Raw genomic sequence first — 20,803 nt, 5'->3', positions numbered from 1 at the left:
ACAAACGAATGCTTTAACCACTTTGCTTCCCAACGTCCCAATTCACCTTGAACAAGCTCATAATCAGACTGCAGACTTAAGTATGTTATGTGTATGGCCATATGAATGCATGTACTTGGAATATAATGACGTGTCTCAACTAGTGGTGTTCTGATTAATTTAAATAATCGAAGATTGGTCGCAGTGACCAAACGACCAAGCAATCGATCACATTTTCTCATAATCGAACATAAACGATTTTGGAACTACTGTTTTAGTCTTTGAAATACTTGACAATGGAACATATCTTAGAAGTTGTCACGGCCTGGAAACATGTATATTTCTTAGAAAACTCACTTCACTAACTGAAAAGTAAAGACTGGATATTTCTCTAAGACTCCAGGAAGTTTATGTTCATGATATATTAGTCATCACTTTAAAGTAACAAGTTGCATCATGTTATACTTTTCTGCAGTAACAACCTGGATAGGAAAATCTGAAAAATGACTCTAACCAATTTTTTCGATGATTGTTGTTAGTAACGAAGCAATCATCAATTGTGATTTCAACCAATTCCCAACACTAGTCTCAACACCAAATAAAACAAATATATGATTTATTAAATCAAAGAATTCTGAAACAGGTGTACAGAGCATTTAGGCAAACAATATGTTTTAATGTTGAGAACAGGCAGTGGCTGCTGTTTTTGACATCTCTGTTTGGTTGATTCATGATGTGCGATCTTCCTGAATGAAGCAAGCCATAATGTCTCCCGCAGACTCATCCAGATGGTGAGGTGTCCAATCAGAAACCATTTTAGCTCACCTGCCACCAGTTTCACAGGCAATGTTGGTACCATGACTTGTAGCTCCCATGCAATAATCGGAGTGCCATTGAAATTGCTTGGGCCAAGGTGAGCTTCATCTATTTTAACAGACAGTTACAAGAGTTTTTAGATTATATTCATCAAATTGAAGTCTAAAGTTGTTTACCTGGAAATTGGGTTTGGCTTGCTTGTATCGTATGCATTTTGCCATACATTTTTCACGTGTTTAACATGTGATTTGTTAAGAATCTTCACGGACATCTTCATGGAATAGTTAGATTCTTACATTATGGGCTCATTGACCTTGGATTCTTGCTGTGTTTATATCAGTATCTTGAAGGCAAATCTTTGTTGCCATGATTTGTAGAAGTTTGCATACAGAGTTGTTGATTACAGTGCTGGGAGTATTTCCCTGAATGGACTGTTTCAATCAAAGCAATAGTAGCAATCATCATGAATATTTTGAATCCACTTTGATCTCAAGGTTACAATGACCATTGATGGATCGCTTAGTTTGAGCCATTGAATAAAAAGTGGCAGCTGTTAGGAATAATGGCCCAAAGTCACGTGAGTATTAAATATTCACAAGATTCGCCATTTTCAAGCCGAGCTCATTCAAATTTCATTATGATGTTCATTAGTGTCCCGACAAGAGAGCCTCATTAAGATACAACTTGCCCAAGGTATCGTTTCAAAGACAGCTGACCGAGACCATACTGTTAGTATGACGACTTATTCAGATACTGTTTGTAAGGGGGAGGCTTGGATGAAAAACATATATTTACAAGTCCAAGTGTGAATCCTTAAAGACCCCATCTTCGCAAACAAGAGTGTTGACCATGTTTAAACACCAGCTTTGGTTTGTTGACATGAAATACACTTCCAGAATTGGGAACAGAAATGAACAGAATGTTGAATACACTTGATTTGGCTTTAGGCTGTATGAAAAGTAGTTGTAGACAAGTAGCATCTTGTAGATAAAAACTTATGACATAAATAACATGCAGTTTTGGTCAAAGATGGTTTTTAATTTCCATGGGAAGGTGTAAATTTCTTGATTTTGAGGCATGTTAGAGTTAGGTAAAAGTAAGGTTAGTGAGCAGACGACAGAACATGAAGTCGTGTAATTTGTTACGAGAGAGTCATCATCAGACTGTTCATTTAAGCATGTTTAATCCTGGCAGCAAACAATCAGCCTGCCGCTGACATTCGACAACCACAAAAACATGCAAAACAGTGCAGCGCGATCATACCAGAAGCTAAGTAATCGGCTTCTGATGTGGAAAAAGTTAACAAATTCAGACGACATGAACTTTTGTTCAAAATACCTCGCCAAGGAGATATTTTGCCTGCTGATGATCTCTGCACGGTATTTAAACAACTATTTCTGTCTTTGTTTCTGAAAATATACGAGCTACCAGTCTCTTTGTCAGTGTGCAAGGCACAAGTGTCAGGTGGAAGACTCGTAAACCTGCGAGTTATTACGAAATCTTTAATGTGCATGCTCAAGGGTGAGGCAGTTTTCATGTGTTAAACCAAGGGTTCAGATCTTTGGTCTGTATTGGCCACACTCAGGCTGTAGGCAGATGCAGGAACAGAACGTGTGATGGAGGTTTTAGTTTCGCATTCAGGGTTCGGGAATGGTGGGAAGGTCATTCTACAATATCTAGGTAAGACTAGTTATCGTTCTGGACAAGGTTTTGTTGTTCCTTAGTAAGTATGTTAACAGTGATGGTATAGGCCAAAGTATGGAAATTATTACGATTTCTACTTGTGAAAACATTCATATTCTTCTTGGTATGTAAAACAAATAGTGTTTTGTCAACTAGTGACACCTTTAGGCCAATGTTTCCAAGCTTTGGCTCAGTCTGTTTGTAGTTTTCAGTGCTCAACTTAGGCTTTTGTGTGGAAAATATGATTTCTACATTTGGAAACTTTAATTATCTTCTTGGTATGTATAATGACTAGTGTTTTGTCAAATCTTGACATTCTTCTTTCATGAACTATAGTCAGTCAGGAAATATAGTCAGTCATTGCTGTATTGGAAGTCCAACAACATGTTGTTGTCAATGGTAAATTTTACTGTGTAGAATTTTGTTTAAAAAATACTTCAGCATTGATGAATGATTTGCATGTGCTTGTGTGTCCTTTTTTTTAAGATACAAATTTGCCAGGCTCATAGAGAAATCAATTATGATTGGTCTCTATTTATCTGAAAATTTAGAATGCTGTGGTTTTCCATGAAATCCATATTCAGCCCCGGTGTTGGGCTGTTCCTGGCGCCAAGCTTGCTGATTCCAGACTGATTGGTATTCAACAGAGATTGGGGATTGACAGAAATTGACTCATCGTTCATGCTGTAATATATCACTTGTCGGCTTCTGCCAATTCTGTCCAGCTGATGAATAACTATAGTTTTTTCAAATTCCAAGTGGTTTTATTTTAAATTTTGGCATTTTTTTAAGTTAGATCATAGATCACACTGATTTTAATGGTCAAGTTTGGGGGTCGGCTTATCTATGGGGTCGGCTTATAGACGGTAATATACGGTATATATTGACTTCTCGAGTATTGAATGTTTTTATGAAGTCATGTCATATTATTTTGTTTCAAATTTGTTTGTGTTTGTTTTTGTATGCTGTATGGTTACTGTCTCATAAATCAGGAAGTCATGTTCTACCTGAGAAATCAGATGTCACATGCATAGGGTGAAATGAAGTGTTAGATTGCTGCTTATATAGTAATATGCATGGACATGTGTGTCTGCTTCTACTAAACCAGAACAATGATATACAGTCAAACAAAGATACCCCACTTAGACTGGTATGCTGTGCCGAGATGACCAGTCCATATATGACCCCCAAAATTCAAGTGCCAGACAGGGTAATAACAAGTACCATCTTTTAACCTCTTGGTATGATATGCAGGGAATCAAACCACCAATGTTCTGTGTTCCAGGCAGGTGGTTTATCTGCTGGACTAACACTGTCAAAACTGTTCTGCTCTCTGCTGCACAAACCCTATTGAATTGTTCACTTCTTATGTTGATTTACAAGACAAAATTATCCCATGTTAATTTTGCTGTTTTCTTTCTTCAGGCCAGAAGCATGGGAAACATCCCAAGGAGGGGGACGAGGAGGGAGAAACGTCCCTCACACATTCCCCCAAACGATCATCCAAGAGGGGGTCAAAGTCGTCCAGGACACCGAGTCGGGAGTCCACGCCCCCCAATATAGAAACATTAGACCGAGAACCCAGGGCGGGACCAAAGACGAAAGATATTGTGATTGAATCAAAGACTACTGCTGACACTGTGCCTAAATCGGCATCGCCTCCGAAGAAGTCGCCCACGAAAAAGTCTCCATCTAAAGGTGGCAAGAAGAAGGCGAAGATTGCAAACGAGGAAGTGATTATAAAGTCGGAAGACAAAGGTGTTGAAAGTGGGCGTGGGAACCCACAAACCCCGGTGAAGGATAAAGGCCCTGAATTGAACCAGTGACGCCAATGGCCATGAATGACATGTCAATAACCAATCATCACCCACAGGCAACCTCTACTCCTGCCGCGCCCAACGGCGTCGTCAGCACAGGGGTCACCATCAACAGTCCACATCTAAGTAAGTACTGCACCAGCATTCAGTTATGCTTCTTATATAAGTTGTGTGTTGACAATAATAGAGAATGAATAGTAAAACTCAAACTGACAGAAAGGCATTTAGAAGTGATACACAAAAAGGGGTAAATGTTCCCCTTTTTGAGTCCAGCAAGTCTGGAATGACTGGGTAAGTCTGGAATGACTGGGCAAGTTTGCATTGCCTCAGCTCTGTTCTGAGTTCCTTTCGGGATCGGGTGGTCAGGCTCGCTGACTTGGTTGACACATGTCATCGGTTCCCAATTGCGCAAATCAATGCTCATGCTGTTGGTCACTGGATTGTCTGGTCCAGACTTGATTATTTACAGACCGCCGCCATATAGCTGGAATATTACTGAGTGCGGCGTAAAACTGAACTCACTCACTCTCTCACTCACTCGATGAGTTTCTTTTGGATGCTATTTTTCATTTAGTTATTTTGAATCCAAGGTTCGGACGTGGTTACTGATCCTTGGTCTATCAGCACCAGGGGAGGTGTGGTAGCCTTGTTTCTTAAGTGTTCGCTCATCACTCTGAAGACCAGGGTTCAATTCCCCATATGGATACATGTGTGACGCCATTGTCTGGAGTCCCCTGCTGTGATATTACTGGAATATTGCACCAAAAAAAAAAAGGCATAAAACAGAACTCACTCACTCACTCTATGAGTACCAAACCCATACTCACTGAAGTAATAAATGTCTGTCTTTGGTGCCAAATTAAGCTACAGTATAACTGCAACACCGCCTAAATCAGTGTTTAACCAATTTACTCATTCGACCGAATCACAGAATTGTAATTGTGATCTTTGATCAGGCCCCTTTTGTGGTTTCATGACAGTAGTAAATATAGATCTATGACTTTCATCGCTTTGGGTTTACCCGCCATTAAGTCTAATATGCTGTGATACTATTCACGGCACTGTGTTCACATTTATCACAGCACAGCACTATGTTCACATTAAGCACAGCACAGCACAGCACAGCACAGCACAGCACAGCACAGTGTTCATACGTAGATTAAACAACCTCCAGAAACCTCCAGTCTCCGGTCCTAATGCTATTCTGTTTTAATGACATCCTATTTTTTTGTGTGTGAAAAAAGTAATTTATAACGTTTCATCACGACAGAAAGAGATTTCATCAGTATTAGCAATGTGATTGGAATTCCCTGAATTAGAATCTAAATTTCCCTTGGTTATAATACTCTTGTTGAAGGATGTCTAAGGTCACCTTAATCCCTCATTTATACAACAGCTTAAAATAGAAAAGGAGTAAGTTAAGAAACTGACCATTGTTGACCGACCACAATCTTCAATTTCAAGTTTCGATGGTGTCCGCTGTCTCAACAATCCGAACTGACAGGCCCAATTTCACCTACACATGCACGTCACATACCATGATAAGTCCTCGTTATACAAAGTAAACACCATTCTGCGACCTCATTGTTTGTGGAGGACGACAAATATGCAAAAAGTCTTTCCCTGGGTGACTGAGGGTTACAGTGTTTCACATGTAGTTGGGTTGTCGGGAAACGGACGGACTACCATCAATTCGGCCATAAACATTTATTATTATGACAAGACCCATCACCAGGAGACTGCGTTTTGCATTACGTTGATTAACTGCCGTGGAGCCGATTTGTGTAAGGATGAAAACCGATCGGGAAAATGATACAGGTTCGGGTGAGGATGATTTATTCCCGATTTTAGCTCAGATTTGGTTTGTAATACCCTGCAGCGTTTTGCCTGAAGATGTGTTATTGAGAGGCTGATGTTTTGATGGTTGTGGAGCTTTAATTTGAGATTTGTTGATAAGTGTTATTTGATGGTATCAGATCGTGAAAATTACAGGGTAGCCATGTCAATTATTGTTGCAATTTTGGGTTGTGTGATTTTGGCAGATTTAGGATTTTTTGATAGTTTTATGCTGCTGGAATAATTGGTGTTGATTAACGGTGGAGGCTTTAAGAGACAGGGTGAAGAGAGACTGTAAAAAGGAACAACTTTATGATGTGCGTGATTTGTAGCTTATAATATATAAAACATGAGGTTAGGTTCGAAAGTGACAAATCTGCTTGTCAGAGACTAGTTTAATTCAGGCAGGTCTGTTGACATATCATTGTTGACTACCCCTTTAACTATTATGACGATGGCGGCATCGTAATTTACCATTTTTTTGTGGAAGTGTGCAAACAGAAATTAGCTAACCAGGTATGTGAACATGATCTTATTCAGATAAGTATTTTTGTGTATATACTTGAGACAGTATCAAGACTTATAATGTCAGATTTTCTGAACTTGAAATTTTGTAATTCTTAGACTATTTTGATATACTTCAAAGTGACCATTTTTGTGAAAATATTGTTCCATTTGAACTTGTACTGGAAATATCTTTTAACACTTACCTTCAGATTTGTAAGTTTGCTGAGTCAGCAAATGTTTAGATTTGATGACCTTTGCAAAACCCATACGCCAAATGTCAGATGACGGTAAACACGAAGGTCTGAGCAAGTGCTTTCCTGTTTCATACACACACCTGCCCCAGTTGTTGCTTACTGGGACTGTTGAAGAAGAGGATGGTATATTGCTGGATTTAGCAATATTTCCTCATCTTTCCTCGATTTACCTCACCTCACCTCACCTCACCTCACCTCACCACCTCCTCACCTCACCACCTAACCTCGCCTCACTACCTCACCACCTCACCTCACCTTGTGGAACATGTCCTACCAGTACATCTGGCCCAAATCGAGATCACCCTATTTCCTAGCCTTACAAACCTGTGAAGATCCTGGTTAGACTTGATCCTCAGTAACCCATGCTTGTCGTAAGAAGCGACCAAAGGGATCAGGTGGTCAGACTTGTTGACACATGTCATCGTATCTCAATTGCGTAAATCGATGCTCATGATGTTGATCACTGGATTGTCTGGTCCAGCTGAGATTATTTAGAGACAGCCCCATATAGCTGGAATATTGCTGAGTGCGGTGTTAAACAAGAAACCAACCTTGCCTTACATTTGAGAGCTTTCCTACTGTGTAATGTAAGTAAGTTTAATATATTTTTGGGTGTTATGACAGTCAGGTTTCAGTTTTTAATCAAGGATCCTAAAGTTGCTTAAAATATTTAAAACAATAAATTGTTCTGTTCTGGCCTGGAAGTTGTGTCAATCAATAACATGGACAACTTTCCAGTGTTTTTGTGTTGAAGCATGTCCTCTATCATGGCTATTTTCCCACACCTGTTTGACATTTACAGACAATAGCGCTGCAAGCTTTACCATTGATTGTAGAGATAAATCAAACTGCTAGCCATCCATGGTGAAACTTGTGCTCAGGCATTGTTGGGAGCTAGTGGTGTGAAATTCATGTTATGTCAAAAAACACTTGTACAGTGCTGGCATAATATGCTGACATACAGCAAAAAGGATTAAAGTACAACTGCACTGTATAACCAGTGTACTGTATATTGCAATACTCTAGATGTGCTTCAAAATGTTTTCTTATCTTCTGGTTTAAAAAACATAACATATTTTTGTAATGATTTGTATTGTGTATCCTACACAGAAATTCATTCACAAAAGATGCTTCCTAGTGACATTGATTTACAATATGGTGGACATTTTTTTTTTCCAGAGTTGTCTCCCCTGTATCTGTGACAACAAAATGGTTGCAACTGATCATGTGGACTTTGATTTTGTAATATTTCCTATAGTATGTAGAAAATAGGTTCTGTATTTATATCCCGTGTCATTCACTGTCACACTAAAATTAACTCCCAATATATTAGAATATTTAAAAAAATAATGTGTAGGGTGATAAAGTGTTTACCCTGAACTATGAAAGCACAAGAACGCAGGATAAAGTATAAGTGGCACTTTTGATCTTTTAGTGAAGCATTTTTACAATACACAACTCCAGTGGAAGAGGTAATTTATTTACTGAAAATATCTATGTTGTTTAGGGGGATGGTGGCATAGCCCTTGCGGTTAAAGCGTTTGCTCGGCATGCCGAAGACCTGGGTTCGATTCCCCACATGGGTACAGTGTGTGTGAAACTCATTGTGTTGTCCCCCGATGTGATATTCTGGAATATTGCTAAAAGCGGTGTAAACCTTAACTCACTCACTATGTTGTTTGGTTGATTGGTATTTTATGTTTTGTTTAGTCTATGTGATCTTAGGCTGTAAATAACTGGGCTTGATCCAGACAGGTTAGTGATTGATGTCATGAGCATCATCTCATGCAGTTAGGGTACTATATATTACACGCAGTTAACCAAGTCTCAGTCTTATTTGTTTAGTTGCCTTGTATGTATCAGACTAGTGTTGGGAATCGGACACCAAATCCACTATTGATTATCGGAGGATTGTGGTGAACGATTATCGATTATTATCGAAATATATACATTTTTAATGAAATCACCAATTTGAAGGATTTTCCCCCAGTTTTTTTCTAATAAATGTTTCTTATAACTAATACTGTCTTGTAGGAGCCAAGTTTACAAACTGTTGTATGTGTTTAATTATTAACAGCAAGTACCTGTGAAATGTTCCTGTAATTCCAAAATGCAAAATAATTAGTTTTTCACAGAGATAGTGTTGAGTTCACGGTTGTTTTTAGATGCCATTGCTTATGTTCTAGACATTTTCAGTCATGATCAGTCAACATTTAGGGTTGCATTGGTTGACTTGGAATTTTGTTGAATGTTTCTGTAAGGCCAAACGTCAGTCAACTGAGGTCTTATGTCAGGGAGGTGTTAGTCACGTGTTTCAATCTGCTGACCCCTGTCCAGCCAAGTTCTGGCCGAAGTCAATCATCATTAACACACAAATTAGCACCTAGCAAGTCCCGACATCTGCACATTGTTGGCAGTAATGACCCCATATCTCATAGTAATTGTTCAATTAGTGAGTAAATGTCCCTGGTCTGTCCAGTTATAAGAAATCGTTCATGTAAAAGGAGCTCAGTGTATTATTTTGAAAGTAGGGGAACAGATTTCATTGATATTCAAGAATGTTGTTTAAGTTGAAATAATTTACTCAACTTCTTGAAAGAAATATATGTTATTGATACACAGATTATTGTTTGTAATTGAAAAAATGTGTGTTTACTGTGACCTGAAATTTGATCTTGACCTTGATCTGGATCCTGACCCTGTTTCAAGATTGGGTCGGGTACCAATGTTCTATTTTCTGGGTCAAATGTATTTTGACCTTAATCATGACCTTGACCTTTTTATGCACTACTGATTGGGCAGGAACAAAGATCAGGTGTCATCACTTACCATGGATTTCTGATTATAATGAGGCTTTTGAATCTGTATCTGGTTTGTATGAACACTTTTATTATATTTACTAGTGCCAGACTTCAGAAGATGAAGCAAGCTGAGATATTGGTGTATTGGTGATGGTGGAGTACTGCTAAAGCAGCATAAAACATAACTCACTCACTAGCTCAGTGGGCTAGCACTGAAACTATCATTAGTCCACACCAAGTAAAAATAGACACACATTAACACATGTGGCACATGTATGCACACACACACACACAGACAGAAAGGAAATACATTATTGTGACAATCCACAGAACAACCTTGTATCCTCCACATAAGTGATATGATCTTGAACATGACATCATACCCTGTTTCACCTCACCTCAAGCAACAAGTTAAACTGTGATGTATGAGAAGACACTGAAGACAGAACGTTTATGTGCTAGAGCTGACTTGGGCTCTTTCATTGAATGCATAAGTGTTTAGTCTAACAATGATCGCCGTAAGTTAATGACTTGGCCTTTGTGCCGTGAATGGCAGGACTATGGGTTTTATTGAATGAAGGAATTTGATACCTTTCATGAAAAAAACAGCTCATTGTATTACCCAAAGCAATACTACAATGCACATATCTGCCCCTGTTGGCTTGTTGTGGTGGGATATTGTTTGTTCAATGAAATTAAAGATTTCTCATTGAGTGTGCGCCAGCTGCCTTGAAGCACATTAGACAGAGTAAGGAAAGGTATTTGCTAGTCGATAGGTCTCTTGATGTAACGGGTCACGATTTGTCAATCAGCTAGAAGGCGGCTTGCATCTGGAGCACATCATCATGGTCTGTGTCTGATGTTTCTGTATCAGTGTTGCTCTGAAGACACCTGCATTGTATAATTAGAGACACCTTCTTTGTCTGAATGGACACCTTCTCTGTCTGAATGGACACCTATTTTGTCTGAATGGATACCTGTATTGGCTAACTGGACACCTGCACTGGCTAAAAAGACTCCTTCTTTGCCTGAATGGATACCTGCCATGGGCTAATGAGACGCCTTCATTGTCTGAATGGATACCTGCATTTTCTGATCTGGATGGACATCTCCATTATCTGATGAAGTTGTGCAGCTTGTTACCAGGGATTTTTCAAATAGAAACCACCATTGTCCTCTAAAATCTATCAGTGCTCGTGGATACAAATTCGGCTGAAGAAGACCTCTCACACAAAGCTAAGCTTCACTAAGTCAAGACTGTTCGAGGTTCTGTGCAATTTTAATGCTTCAGCAAGGTTTTCCACCAGGACATTTTCAAAACATCATGGAAAGTCAGTATATGTTTTTCTTCTCAGTTTTATTATAATCAGATCTTAGTTCTTACCACCGAGTTTTGAGGATGTGCCATTACAGGGTACTTCAGAATGAACTTTTGTGGACTTTGACTGACCAGTTAAATATCCAGCATGATGTCAACATTACCCAATCAGAAATCAGCTGTCTTGAGCTCTGTGGTAAATACTAACTGATGACTTCCATTCCAGCCTATGCTTTGAAAAATGTTGATTCAAAATTTGAAATCTAATGAAAAATATATGCTAGAACGTCTAAGAGATGGCTAAGTCTGCTGGCTAAGTTAAGCCTCTTCCCTTTCAAATGTGAGGAATTCTAGTTAAATCCCTTCATATCTGTCAGAATGTGGAGTCACGTCTTTGTCAATGAAGGATGCAGCAGCTTGGTGTTAGGATCCACCTGGAGGTGTTAGGATCCACCTGCAGGAATTAGGGCCGTGTTCAAACCTGTCTGGAAAACAAAAGTGTGAATGTAATCAGTGATGATGAAGGTAGCAGTAGACGATATTGCAGGTGGGTTGTGTCAGTGTGGAGATGCTGCAGGTGCTGTTGGGGAGCAGACCTGGTTAAGTACAGGAATGGTTTCAAAATATCATGATTGACTAACAGTTGTTGTGGAACACAATTTTTGGTGGTAAAGCTTGTAGAGCCTTCCTTAATGTCAAATGTGACCTACATGGTGTGTTGCTGCCTGTGTACAGACGCATGTGTAAAACAATCTTTGAATAAGACCACCCCATTATTGAGGGATGTGGATCACCAGGTGGACCTGTTTCATGAGTCAATGTTAAGGTATGGGCGTTGTAATCATCTCAGTGCTAAGATCGCTTTAACATAGACTTACGACAGTTGTAAGTCCGATACATTAACCTACACAGAACTACACATCAACCGAGACAGGTCATTTGTAGCTCTCATAGACTACTGTGTATGTTATACTCGTGATAGTTAAAGAGCCCTGGTAGCTTTGTGGTGAGAGACCTTGCCCTACACCTGGCTATAAACTATACAGTACACAATAACTACTTATCTTCAGGATGATGACAATGACGTCAGTGACTTCACAAGCATTTTCAGACAACTTGGATGCTACTTAAGGATGAAGAACTGCGTTCACGCTTGGCACAGTACCGTATTGACCTGTCTGCAAGTACCACCGACAGACTGTCTCACCTGGGTACAGTACCGTATTGACCTGTCTGCGAGTACCACCCACAGACTGTCTCACCTGGGTACAGTACTGTATTGACCTGTCTACAAGTACTACCTACAGACTGCCTCACCTGGATATAGTGTCCAGCTGAATAGTCAGCACTAGTCCACCTGTGTCAGGTTATTGATCAGGTGTATTGTTGAAGTACAGTCTGGCAGATCTATTGTTGGTCCAGGCACTGATTGATGATTGTGAGGCATCTATTGACTGTCACTGGGGCTGGTGCTGTGTCTGGGACTGTCTGTGTCTGGTGCTGTGTCTGGGACTGTGCCTGGGACAGGGCTGGTGCTGTGTCTGGGACTGTGTCTGGTCCTGTGTCTGGGACTGTGCCTGGGACAGGGCTTGTCCTGTGTCTGGGACTGTGTCTGGTCCTGTGTCTGGGACTGTGTCTGGTCCTGTGTCTGGGACTGTGCCTGGGACAGGGCTGGTCCTGTGTCTGAGACTGTGTCTGGTTCTGTGTCTGGGACTGTGTCTGTGTCTGGGACTGTGCCTGGGACAGGGCTTGTCCTCTGTCTGGGACTGTCTGTGTCTGGGACAGGGCTTGTCCTCTGTCTGGGACTGTCTGTGTCTGGGACTGTGCCTGGGACAGGGCTTGTCCTGTGTCTGGGACTGTCTGTGTCTGGGACAGGGCTTGTCCTGTGTCTGGGACTGTGTCTGGGACAGGGCTTGTCCTGTGTCTGGGACTGTGTCTGTGTCTGGGACAGGGCTTGTCCTCTGTCTGGGACTGTGTCTGTGTCTGGGACAGGGCTTGTCCTCTGTCTGGGACTGTCTGTGTCTGGGACAGGGCTTGTCCTGTGTCTGGGACTGTGTCTGGGACAGGGCTTGTCCTGTGTCTGGGACTGTCTGTGTCTGGGACTGTGTCTGGGACAGGGCTTGTCCTGTGTCTGGGACTGTGTCTGGTCCTGTGTCTGGAGCTGTGTCTGTCTGAGAATGTATCTGGGACGCATAGAGAACGTGGAGGTGGAGAGCAGCTTTTGTTTGTACACACTTGGATCACCTCTCGTACAATGATTCATTGGAGATTGTGATGCAATATTTGTTCATAGGATCTGTGATGTTTGGATCACACCTGTCTATGAATATGATCACAGCTGGAAAATGTTGACAGTAGGTATTGTCAACAGATGCAATCTTACTTTTTGTCCTACCCAAATGTTGATAAAGTATTTGTTTTGTTTGTTGTTTAATGCTACACTCAGCAATATTCCAGCTATATGGCGGCGGTCTGTAAATAATCGAGTCTGGACCAGACAATCCAGTGATCAACAGCATGAGCATCGATCTGCGTAATTGGGAACCGATGACATGTGTCAACCAAGTCAGCCAGCCTGACCACCCGATCCCGTTAGTCGCCTCTTACGACAAGCATAGTCGGCTTTTACGACAAGCATGGGTTACTGAAGACCAATTCTAACCCGGGACCTTCACGGGTTCTGTGATCTGTAAATCCAGTGATCAACATTATGAGCATTGATCTGCGCAGTTGGGATACAATGACAAGAGTCAGCCAAGTTAGCCAGCCTGACCATCCCATCCCGTTAGTCACCTGTTACTACATGCATGGGTTGCTTATGACCAGATTATTGGTCTTTGTATCTGAAAATCTTTAAGGTATTGATACCAGAAATACCAGACCCTTGATCTCTTTCACCTAAAGAGTCAGCGTGTACATAGTCAAGTAAAAAAGTAGTGGAGAGAGGATCGCCTTCGCATCGCAGAAATAAAGCACCGACATACTCCTTCCAAAGTCATTAGCAGGAACTACCAATTAGCACACCCTTGTTCAAGTACCATCTTGAAATTCTGGCATCAAAAGCCGCGGAGTGTGACACGTGGTTGTCGAGTTTACGACCAATCAGTGAATTCTTCACTTCACCTTCACCCTCTCTCAAGTCTTTTCACATTTATTTCGGCATTCGATTCTTGGGGGTAATTTTCTCTACCAGACCTGGCAGGACAAGCTATTACTGGGAATTTAACGACAATGTAACTAACCCTACAATCACCTGGCTCGTACATTTCACAGTGTTAGTTGGAACAATTAGGGCACCCACAAACACTCGACTTTAACTGAGGTTTATGTAGACGATCTTCATTTCTTAATGGTCCTCTGCTTAAGTACAGATGAGGAGTTTAAAGTACTTAATTGGCCAAGTTTGGGCAACTCTTTTGAGATTTTTCTTGTTTACTGTAATGTTTTCAAGTCTAAGGGAATACACTCAGTCAACTCCAGTTTTAGATCAGTTAACAAAACTATTTTAAATTTTTAGTAGGCAGAAAGTCGGTTGCATTCAGGTGCTTGTCTTTAAATGACCACCAAGTTTGAGATTTTGATGGGATCTGTCTATGAAACGTGTTAAAGTTATTGACAAAATTTCTCATGGGATATTACTGGCTGGGGTAAAATTGGTTCATAGTTTTAAAAATGCATTGGAACTGGTTGCATAGAAGTGTTTCCGTACATGTCGTTAAAAATATATATTCAGTCACTTCATCTGAGTGAGCCTTATCCCAGAATCAGCATCTTCTCAACTAATCAGAGGCTGGCATGTTTGCTAATGAAGCTTAATTCACTCAGTAACGTTAATGTTTTCATAGGCGCTATGGGTCAGATTCGGTGCCGGAAGAAAATTTAAATGACTTCCATGGTGAATAAGATGAATGTTTTAAACTCTAATAAGATGGGTAAACACAAATTCTTACAACCTGTTGACAGATTTATATAAATTTATCGTTTGTTTGCAACCTGTTTGCTGTCAGATTGTCACCAGTTTTCTGTCAGATTGCCACTAGATTGAAGTCAGATTGCCACCAGTTTTCTGCCACATTATCATTTGTTTGTTATCACCTAAAACACCACCAATCCTCCACCAACCAATCCCAAACTCATCACCCACCCTTAACCCACCCTCCACCCATCAACCACCCACCCTCTGTCAATCTACCACCAACCCTTCACCCATCCTTCACCATCCACCCACCATCCACCCACCTACCACCCGCTCTTCCACCCACCCTCTGCCCATCCTCTATCCATCCGCTTCCTCCACCCATCATTCACCCACCCTCTGCCCACCCTCTACCCATTCTTCACCCATCCTTCACCCATCCTCTACCCATCCTCAACCCACCCTTCACCCATCCTCTACCCATCCTTCTCCCACCCTTCACCCACCCATCACCCATCCTTCACCCATCCTCAACCCACCCTTCACCCATCCTCTACCCATCCTACACCCATCCTTCACCCATCCTCTACCAATCCTCAACCCACCCTTCACCCATCCTCTACCCATCCTTCACCCATTCTTCACCCATCCTCCACCCACCCTTCACCCATTCTTCACCCATCCGGGGCGGTGGGGTAGCCTAGTGGTTAAAGCGTCCGCACGTCCCACCGAAGACCCGGGTTTGAATCCCCACATGGACACAATATGTGAAGCCTATTTCTGGTGTCCCCCCGCCGTGATATTGCTGGAATATTGCTAAAAGTGGCGTAAAATCATACTCACTCACTCATTCACTGTTCACCCATCCTCTACCCATCCTTCACCCACCTTCACCCATTCTTCACCCATCCTTCACCCACCCTTTATCCACCCTCCACCCATCCTCCACCCAACCCTCACCCATCCTTCACCCACCCTTCACCCATTCTTCACCCATCTTCTTCACCCACCTTCACCCATTCTTCACCCACCCTTTATCCACCCTCCACCCATCCTCCACCCACCCTTCACCCATCCTTCACCCACCCCTTCACCCATTCTTCACCCATCCTTCACCCACCCTTCACCCATTCTTCACCCATCCTCCACCCACCCTTCACCCAGCCTTCACCATCCTTCACCCACCCTCCACCCATTCCATCTTCCACCAACCCATGCTGTAGGTTTGCATGGAAAGCTTCAGTAAGGTCATTTGTCGTGTTTCAGACTCTCTGAGACTATTGTTACTCTTGGGAAGGTAAATAAGTCACAAGAATACAGTGTTCATTCAGCTTGTTAAGTCCTGGGATCACCCCAGCTGTTAGTCTTCCTTGCCTGAGCCTTAAGCACAACAGCAAGTATACTATCTGTTTCAGTGGAGACATCGAAAAAATTGCCAATTTTCTCCGCAAGCCGACCACGTGTCTTGTTGCAGGTTGTGTCCAGTATTGATTCGAGGATGAAGACTTCAGCTCTGATTCTGTTTACCGAGTTCAAATTACCTTTTCTGGCAATCAATTTATCAATAGAAGGTTCTGGCCAAGACACTTGTGTTCCGGATGTAGTTTTCAACACAAGAACTACATGTTCTGGTGCCAGACTGGCGCTACGTGTTCTGGGTCACCAAGGTGGTTGGAATCAGTTAAATTGAACCGAGCAGAACGACAGTTCCTTTTTGATTGCTCTTCTATTTCATTGATCACGTTGATTTATGGGATGCTCTGATGCCAGATAGACTATTTTCGTGAAGACTGACCATTTTTCAAATAAGAAAGGTGAATGCAACCGATGAAACCGATTCCAGTGAGTGTCAGATTGCCATTGCAAACACACAAAAATCACCAAAATACAAAATAGTAACATAGCTGTTGTGGTAGAATAACCAAATTTCCTGTTCAGTGGGATTTATTTTCAGAGATTTCTTTGATACTTTTCCTTAGTCTACTTGCCATGTCTTTGGCTAAAGGCTGTCAATATCAGTTGACATATTGATGTTTTTACCAAAATGGGCTGATTGTAGTTAAGGGCAGCCTTATTATATTGTCAGAACTTTGTCTTATAGAAATGCATATTTAGGGCTGAGGTAATAGATCGGCCCTAAGACAGGGTAAATGGTTTATTGGCACAGACAAATTGATGGGTCATAACACAGCCATTTTGTCTAGGTCCTGATACATATCTAATGCAGGGCTGAAGAAAGAAACAGTGGAGCCCCAAACTAGTGTAGTCAATTGCAATTCAGATTTATAATGGCTGTGTCTGAATACAAATGGATGTACTATTCAAAGATGGTAGACTGAAGGCAAGGAAATGGGCTTGTGTTCTTGGGCCATGACCTATAGGGACCAGTAACGCCATACATTATGGGGGCGGTGGGGTAGTCTAGTGGTTAAAGCGTTGGCTCGTCACGCCGAAGACCCGGGTTCGAATCCCCACATGGGTACAATGTGTGAAGCCCATTTCAGGTGTCCCCCACCGTGATGTTGCTGGAATATTGCTAAAAGCGGCGTAAAACCAAACTCAGTCAGTCAGTCAGTCAGCCATACATTATGATTTGGTTTCAGAAGATTTTTTCACACCAACGTAGGGTCATGGTAGAAATAAGCTAAAGCGAAAGGTTTTAATTTGACAGTGGTCAGTTATGAACAAAAGACCTAAAACAATAAAACAGGGCCCACCTGCTCAAAGCAATCTTAGTGCTACAACTATTGTAAGCTTATGTTACGGTAGGCTTACAGCTTTATGTAGGTTGACCCTACTTGTATGGACTAATGAGTGAGTGAGTATGGTTTTACGCCACTTTTAGCAATATTCCAGCAATACCACGGCAGGGGACACCAGAATTGGGCTTCACACATTGTACCCATGTTGGGAATTGAACCTCGGCCTTTGGCATGACAAGCGAACGCTTTAACCATTAGGCTACCCCACTGCCCCCTTATATGGACTAAGGTAGGGTCATAATTTATTGCCCATCAGAAATTCTGTTTGCATCAAAGCATTATATAACTCTTCAGATTTACAGAATCTTGAATGCAAAATATGCATAATTAAGGTTTTAAAGTAACCGAGCATACCTCATAGGTTTGTACAGTTAACCCCCTGGCTGCCGAGATTTTTTTCAGGCGCACATTTTCATACAGTTTGAAAAGTGAATGTTGTGCGAGAATTGCTCTCGCATGGTCCTGGATCTACGTAAGGCTATAAAATTACACAGAAATGTAGAATATTAAATTTCCTATCCGTTGGTATAAATATAAGTGCAACTACCTTGGCGGTTTGAGAAATAGACCTTGCTAAATGTTGTCCAAATTTTTGTTATGCTAAAAACAGTAAATTTCTCCGCTTTTTATCACAAGACCGATAAAAGCACTGTGCTAGGAATTTTTAATGGGGCATCTTTACGGAAAGTGTGAGCTAAGAAAATACAGCCTGATATCTGAAGCGACATAAGTGTATATGAATTGGGTTTATGTGCTTGTGCATAATGTTACATGCTCAACATTAAAAATGACTCGCAATAAATGTCAAAAATGTATTTTCTTCTATGAAGTCAAACGACGACAGAGAGGTCATAAACGATAATGATAAGGGGCATAACTCCGCTATGCGTAACACTAGGTCAATGTAACTCAGATCACTTGGAGAAAATGTGTTGTGGATAATGACGCTATATTTTCGTTATTTTATATTCATGGTGAACCTCACTATTCCAATTCAAAGTTCCCCAATGTGAACGGATGCTTTGGTAGTTTCACAATTTATAAGAAAAGATGACAACGTATTACATGTGAAAGCACGTAATAGCATTTGGATGGCCCTATCCGATATATAAGTTAGTTCTTAGATTCCCATATTCTCCTGTTTGTGTAGATGTAATTTGACTAATTTTGCATCGCTATTACCAGAGTACTAGCCATATCTTCAAATGTAAATCTAAATTGCTGAAAATAATACAACATTTTAGTTGACGCCATCGCTTTGTTTTATGCATTTTGCGACATTGGAAAACGACGACACTGGTATGCTGATTAGCATATATCTCTAACTTAATTTCCATTCATTGTATAAAAGGTCTAGACTTCTATGTCAGAATTTAACACTCTTTAGACAAAACATAAAATGACTGATTTTTCGATTTAAATAGTGTCCTGAATATATCAACAATTAGACAGTTTGACAGCGTATCTTATTGTGACCAACACGCCGCACCTGTTTGGCATCAATTTAACGTAAATAGAAATAATATTTCACAACACCCGAATATTTTGTTTGGGATAAGAATTTTGTTTGTTTATGATTATGAAGCTATTTCTCTTCATACGTATGCAATGAAAGATGCATAAAGATAGCTTTTTATATATGGAACTATATATTAGAATATGGATATAAGATTTGTCCGAATTAACACATGAGATGGTATATATATTTTTCAACAATTTTCCTATAAGTAGTTAGAGTTTGATATCCTGTCTTCACAATATTATTTAATCGAATATGAATTGAATATATTATCGAAAACAATGATAGAGAATCATAAAACGCTTCCAACAAACGCCGCACCTTGCCGATCTATATGCATCATTCTTTTGTCTATAAAACGACACAAAATTATGTAATGAACAAGACAATTCCTTTAAATATGTGTGCATGTACATTTCATACCATATATAAATCATTGTCATGAATATTATCAGTTTTATGATAAGGTTGAATTATATCACCGTTCATTAACCTGTTCATATGAAATTGCAATATTAGTCCAAATAAATTGAATATTGTACATCATAGAAACTAAAGTAATTGCAGTTATGGCTACGTTTGATCTTCTAACACTTGTGTAAAGGTTTAAAATATGGTGTATTGCAATAAATATGTCAATTTCTTATGTAAATATGATTCAAACAATCAAAAACTTTCAAAGAATAAAACACCGTAAACCCTATATGCATGTATGATATGATATTGAACAAGGCTAAATGTAGATACTGAAGTCAGTTTCCTGAAAAGTATCCTAACTATCCGCAAAAATATACATCATAATACTGACAGTGTAATCGGAAGGATATGGCGATTGTGTTTACTCTTGTTCAACCGACCTTCACCTCAAAGAAATTGCCTAATATGTACAACAATGTTGACGATGACATCACTACCGCTGACCGATTTCTTACAAAATGGCGGCTTTGCTGACAAGGGTACACAGGATTTTGCGAGGACCCTTCCACTGATTCAGGGATCGCTTTGTACATAAATATGAGATGTAAGTAATCAGAATGATTCTGACTATCTGTGTATTGTTATATGTTTTATCGTTTCCACTATAATGTAAGAGAAAAGGACAGAAATGCAGATAATTACCGCTGTCGCTCTCTATGTGATTTGAAGCGCCAGTCATGCATGCCACGCTGCACGGAAACTTTGACAATTTCTTATGAATTATCAAATCATTGCATTGTATCTATTTATAATTTCCTATTTCTTGCTACGATACTCTTTCCATGTATATTCTAAAGGTATTGAGCCATTGCAAGCAATGAATAGACGGATGAATGTTGAAAAATTCAGAAAATGCTGCGCAGTGTAAAATCGAATTTGTCTTTGTTTACATTTCACACAAACGCAGTCTTTCAAGCACAGCGCTCGCTTTCACACCCAATATGTTTCGCCTCATTTTATCTAGACAGTTATTATTGGTGACACAGACCAGTTTCAAATTGATTCTAAAATGTATGGGGAATTCAGTGATGCATTTTTCGAAGCTGAATATGAAATATAATGCATTGATGTAATAGGCGCCTCAATACCGCCTTCGCTAAACGTGATTTTGTAAACAC

General features: G+C 40.5%; 1 protein-coding gene and 1 long non-coding RNA gene across 2 annotated transcripts in view; one reads left to right on the top strand and one right to left on the bottom strand.

Annotated features, from left to right (window-relative positions):
• The window catches only part of LOC124271647, a 134,817-nt gene that overhangs the window by 75,932 nt on the left and 38,082 nt on the right, over positions 1-20,803 (top strand). Inside the window, 1 exon segment of the mRNA XM_046706798.1 lies at positions 3,904-4,421. Coding sequence (XP_046562754.1) covers positions 4,310-4,421 — 112 coding nt within the window. The 5' untranslated portion in view covers positions 3,904-4,309.
• LOC124271649 lies at positions 579-5,862 on the bottom strand. The gene is made up of 2 exons (XR_006897098.1): positions 5,727-5,862; positions 579-903 (listed from the first exon to the last, which is right to left on the bottom strand). It is a non-coding gene; the product is annotated as an uncharacterized LOC124271649 (long non-coding RNA).

This window comes from Haliotis rubra, unplaced genomic scaffold (genome assembly GCF_003918875.1).
Source record: "Haliotis rubra isolate DU_JTF1 unplaced genomic scaffold, ASM391887v1 Scf162, whole genome shotgun sequence".
In the NCBI taxonomy this organism is placed as follows: domain Eukaryota; kingdom Metazoa; phylum Mollusca; class Gastropoda; order Lepetellida; family Haliotidae; genus Haliotis; species Haliotis rubra.
This window is presented reverse-complemented; position numbering and strand designations above follow the sequence as displayed.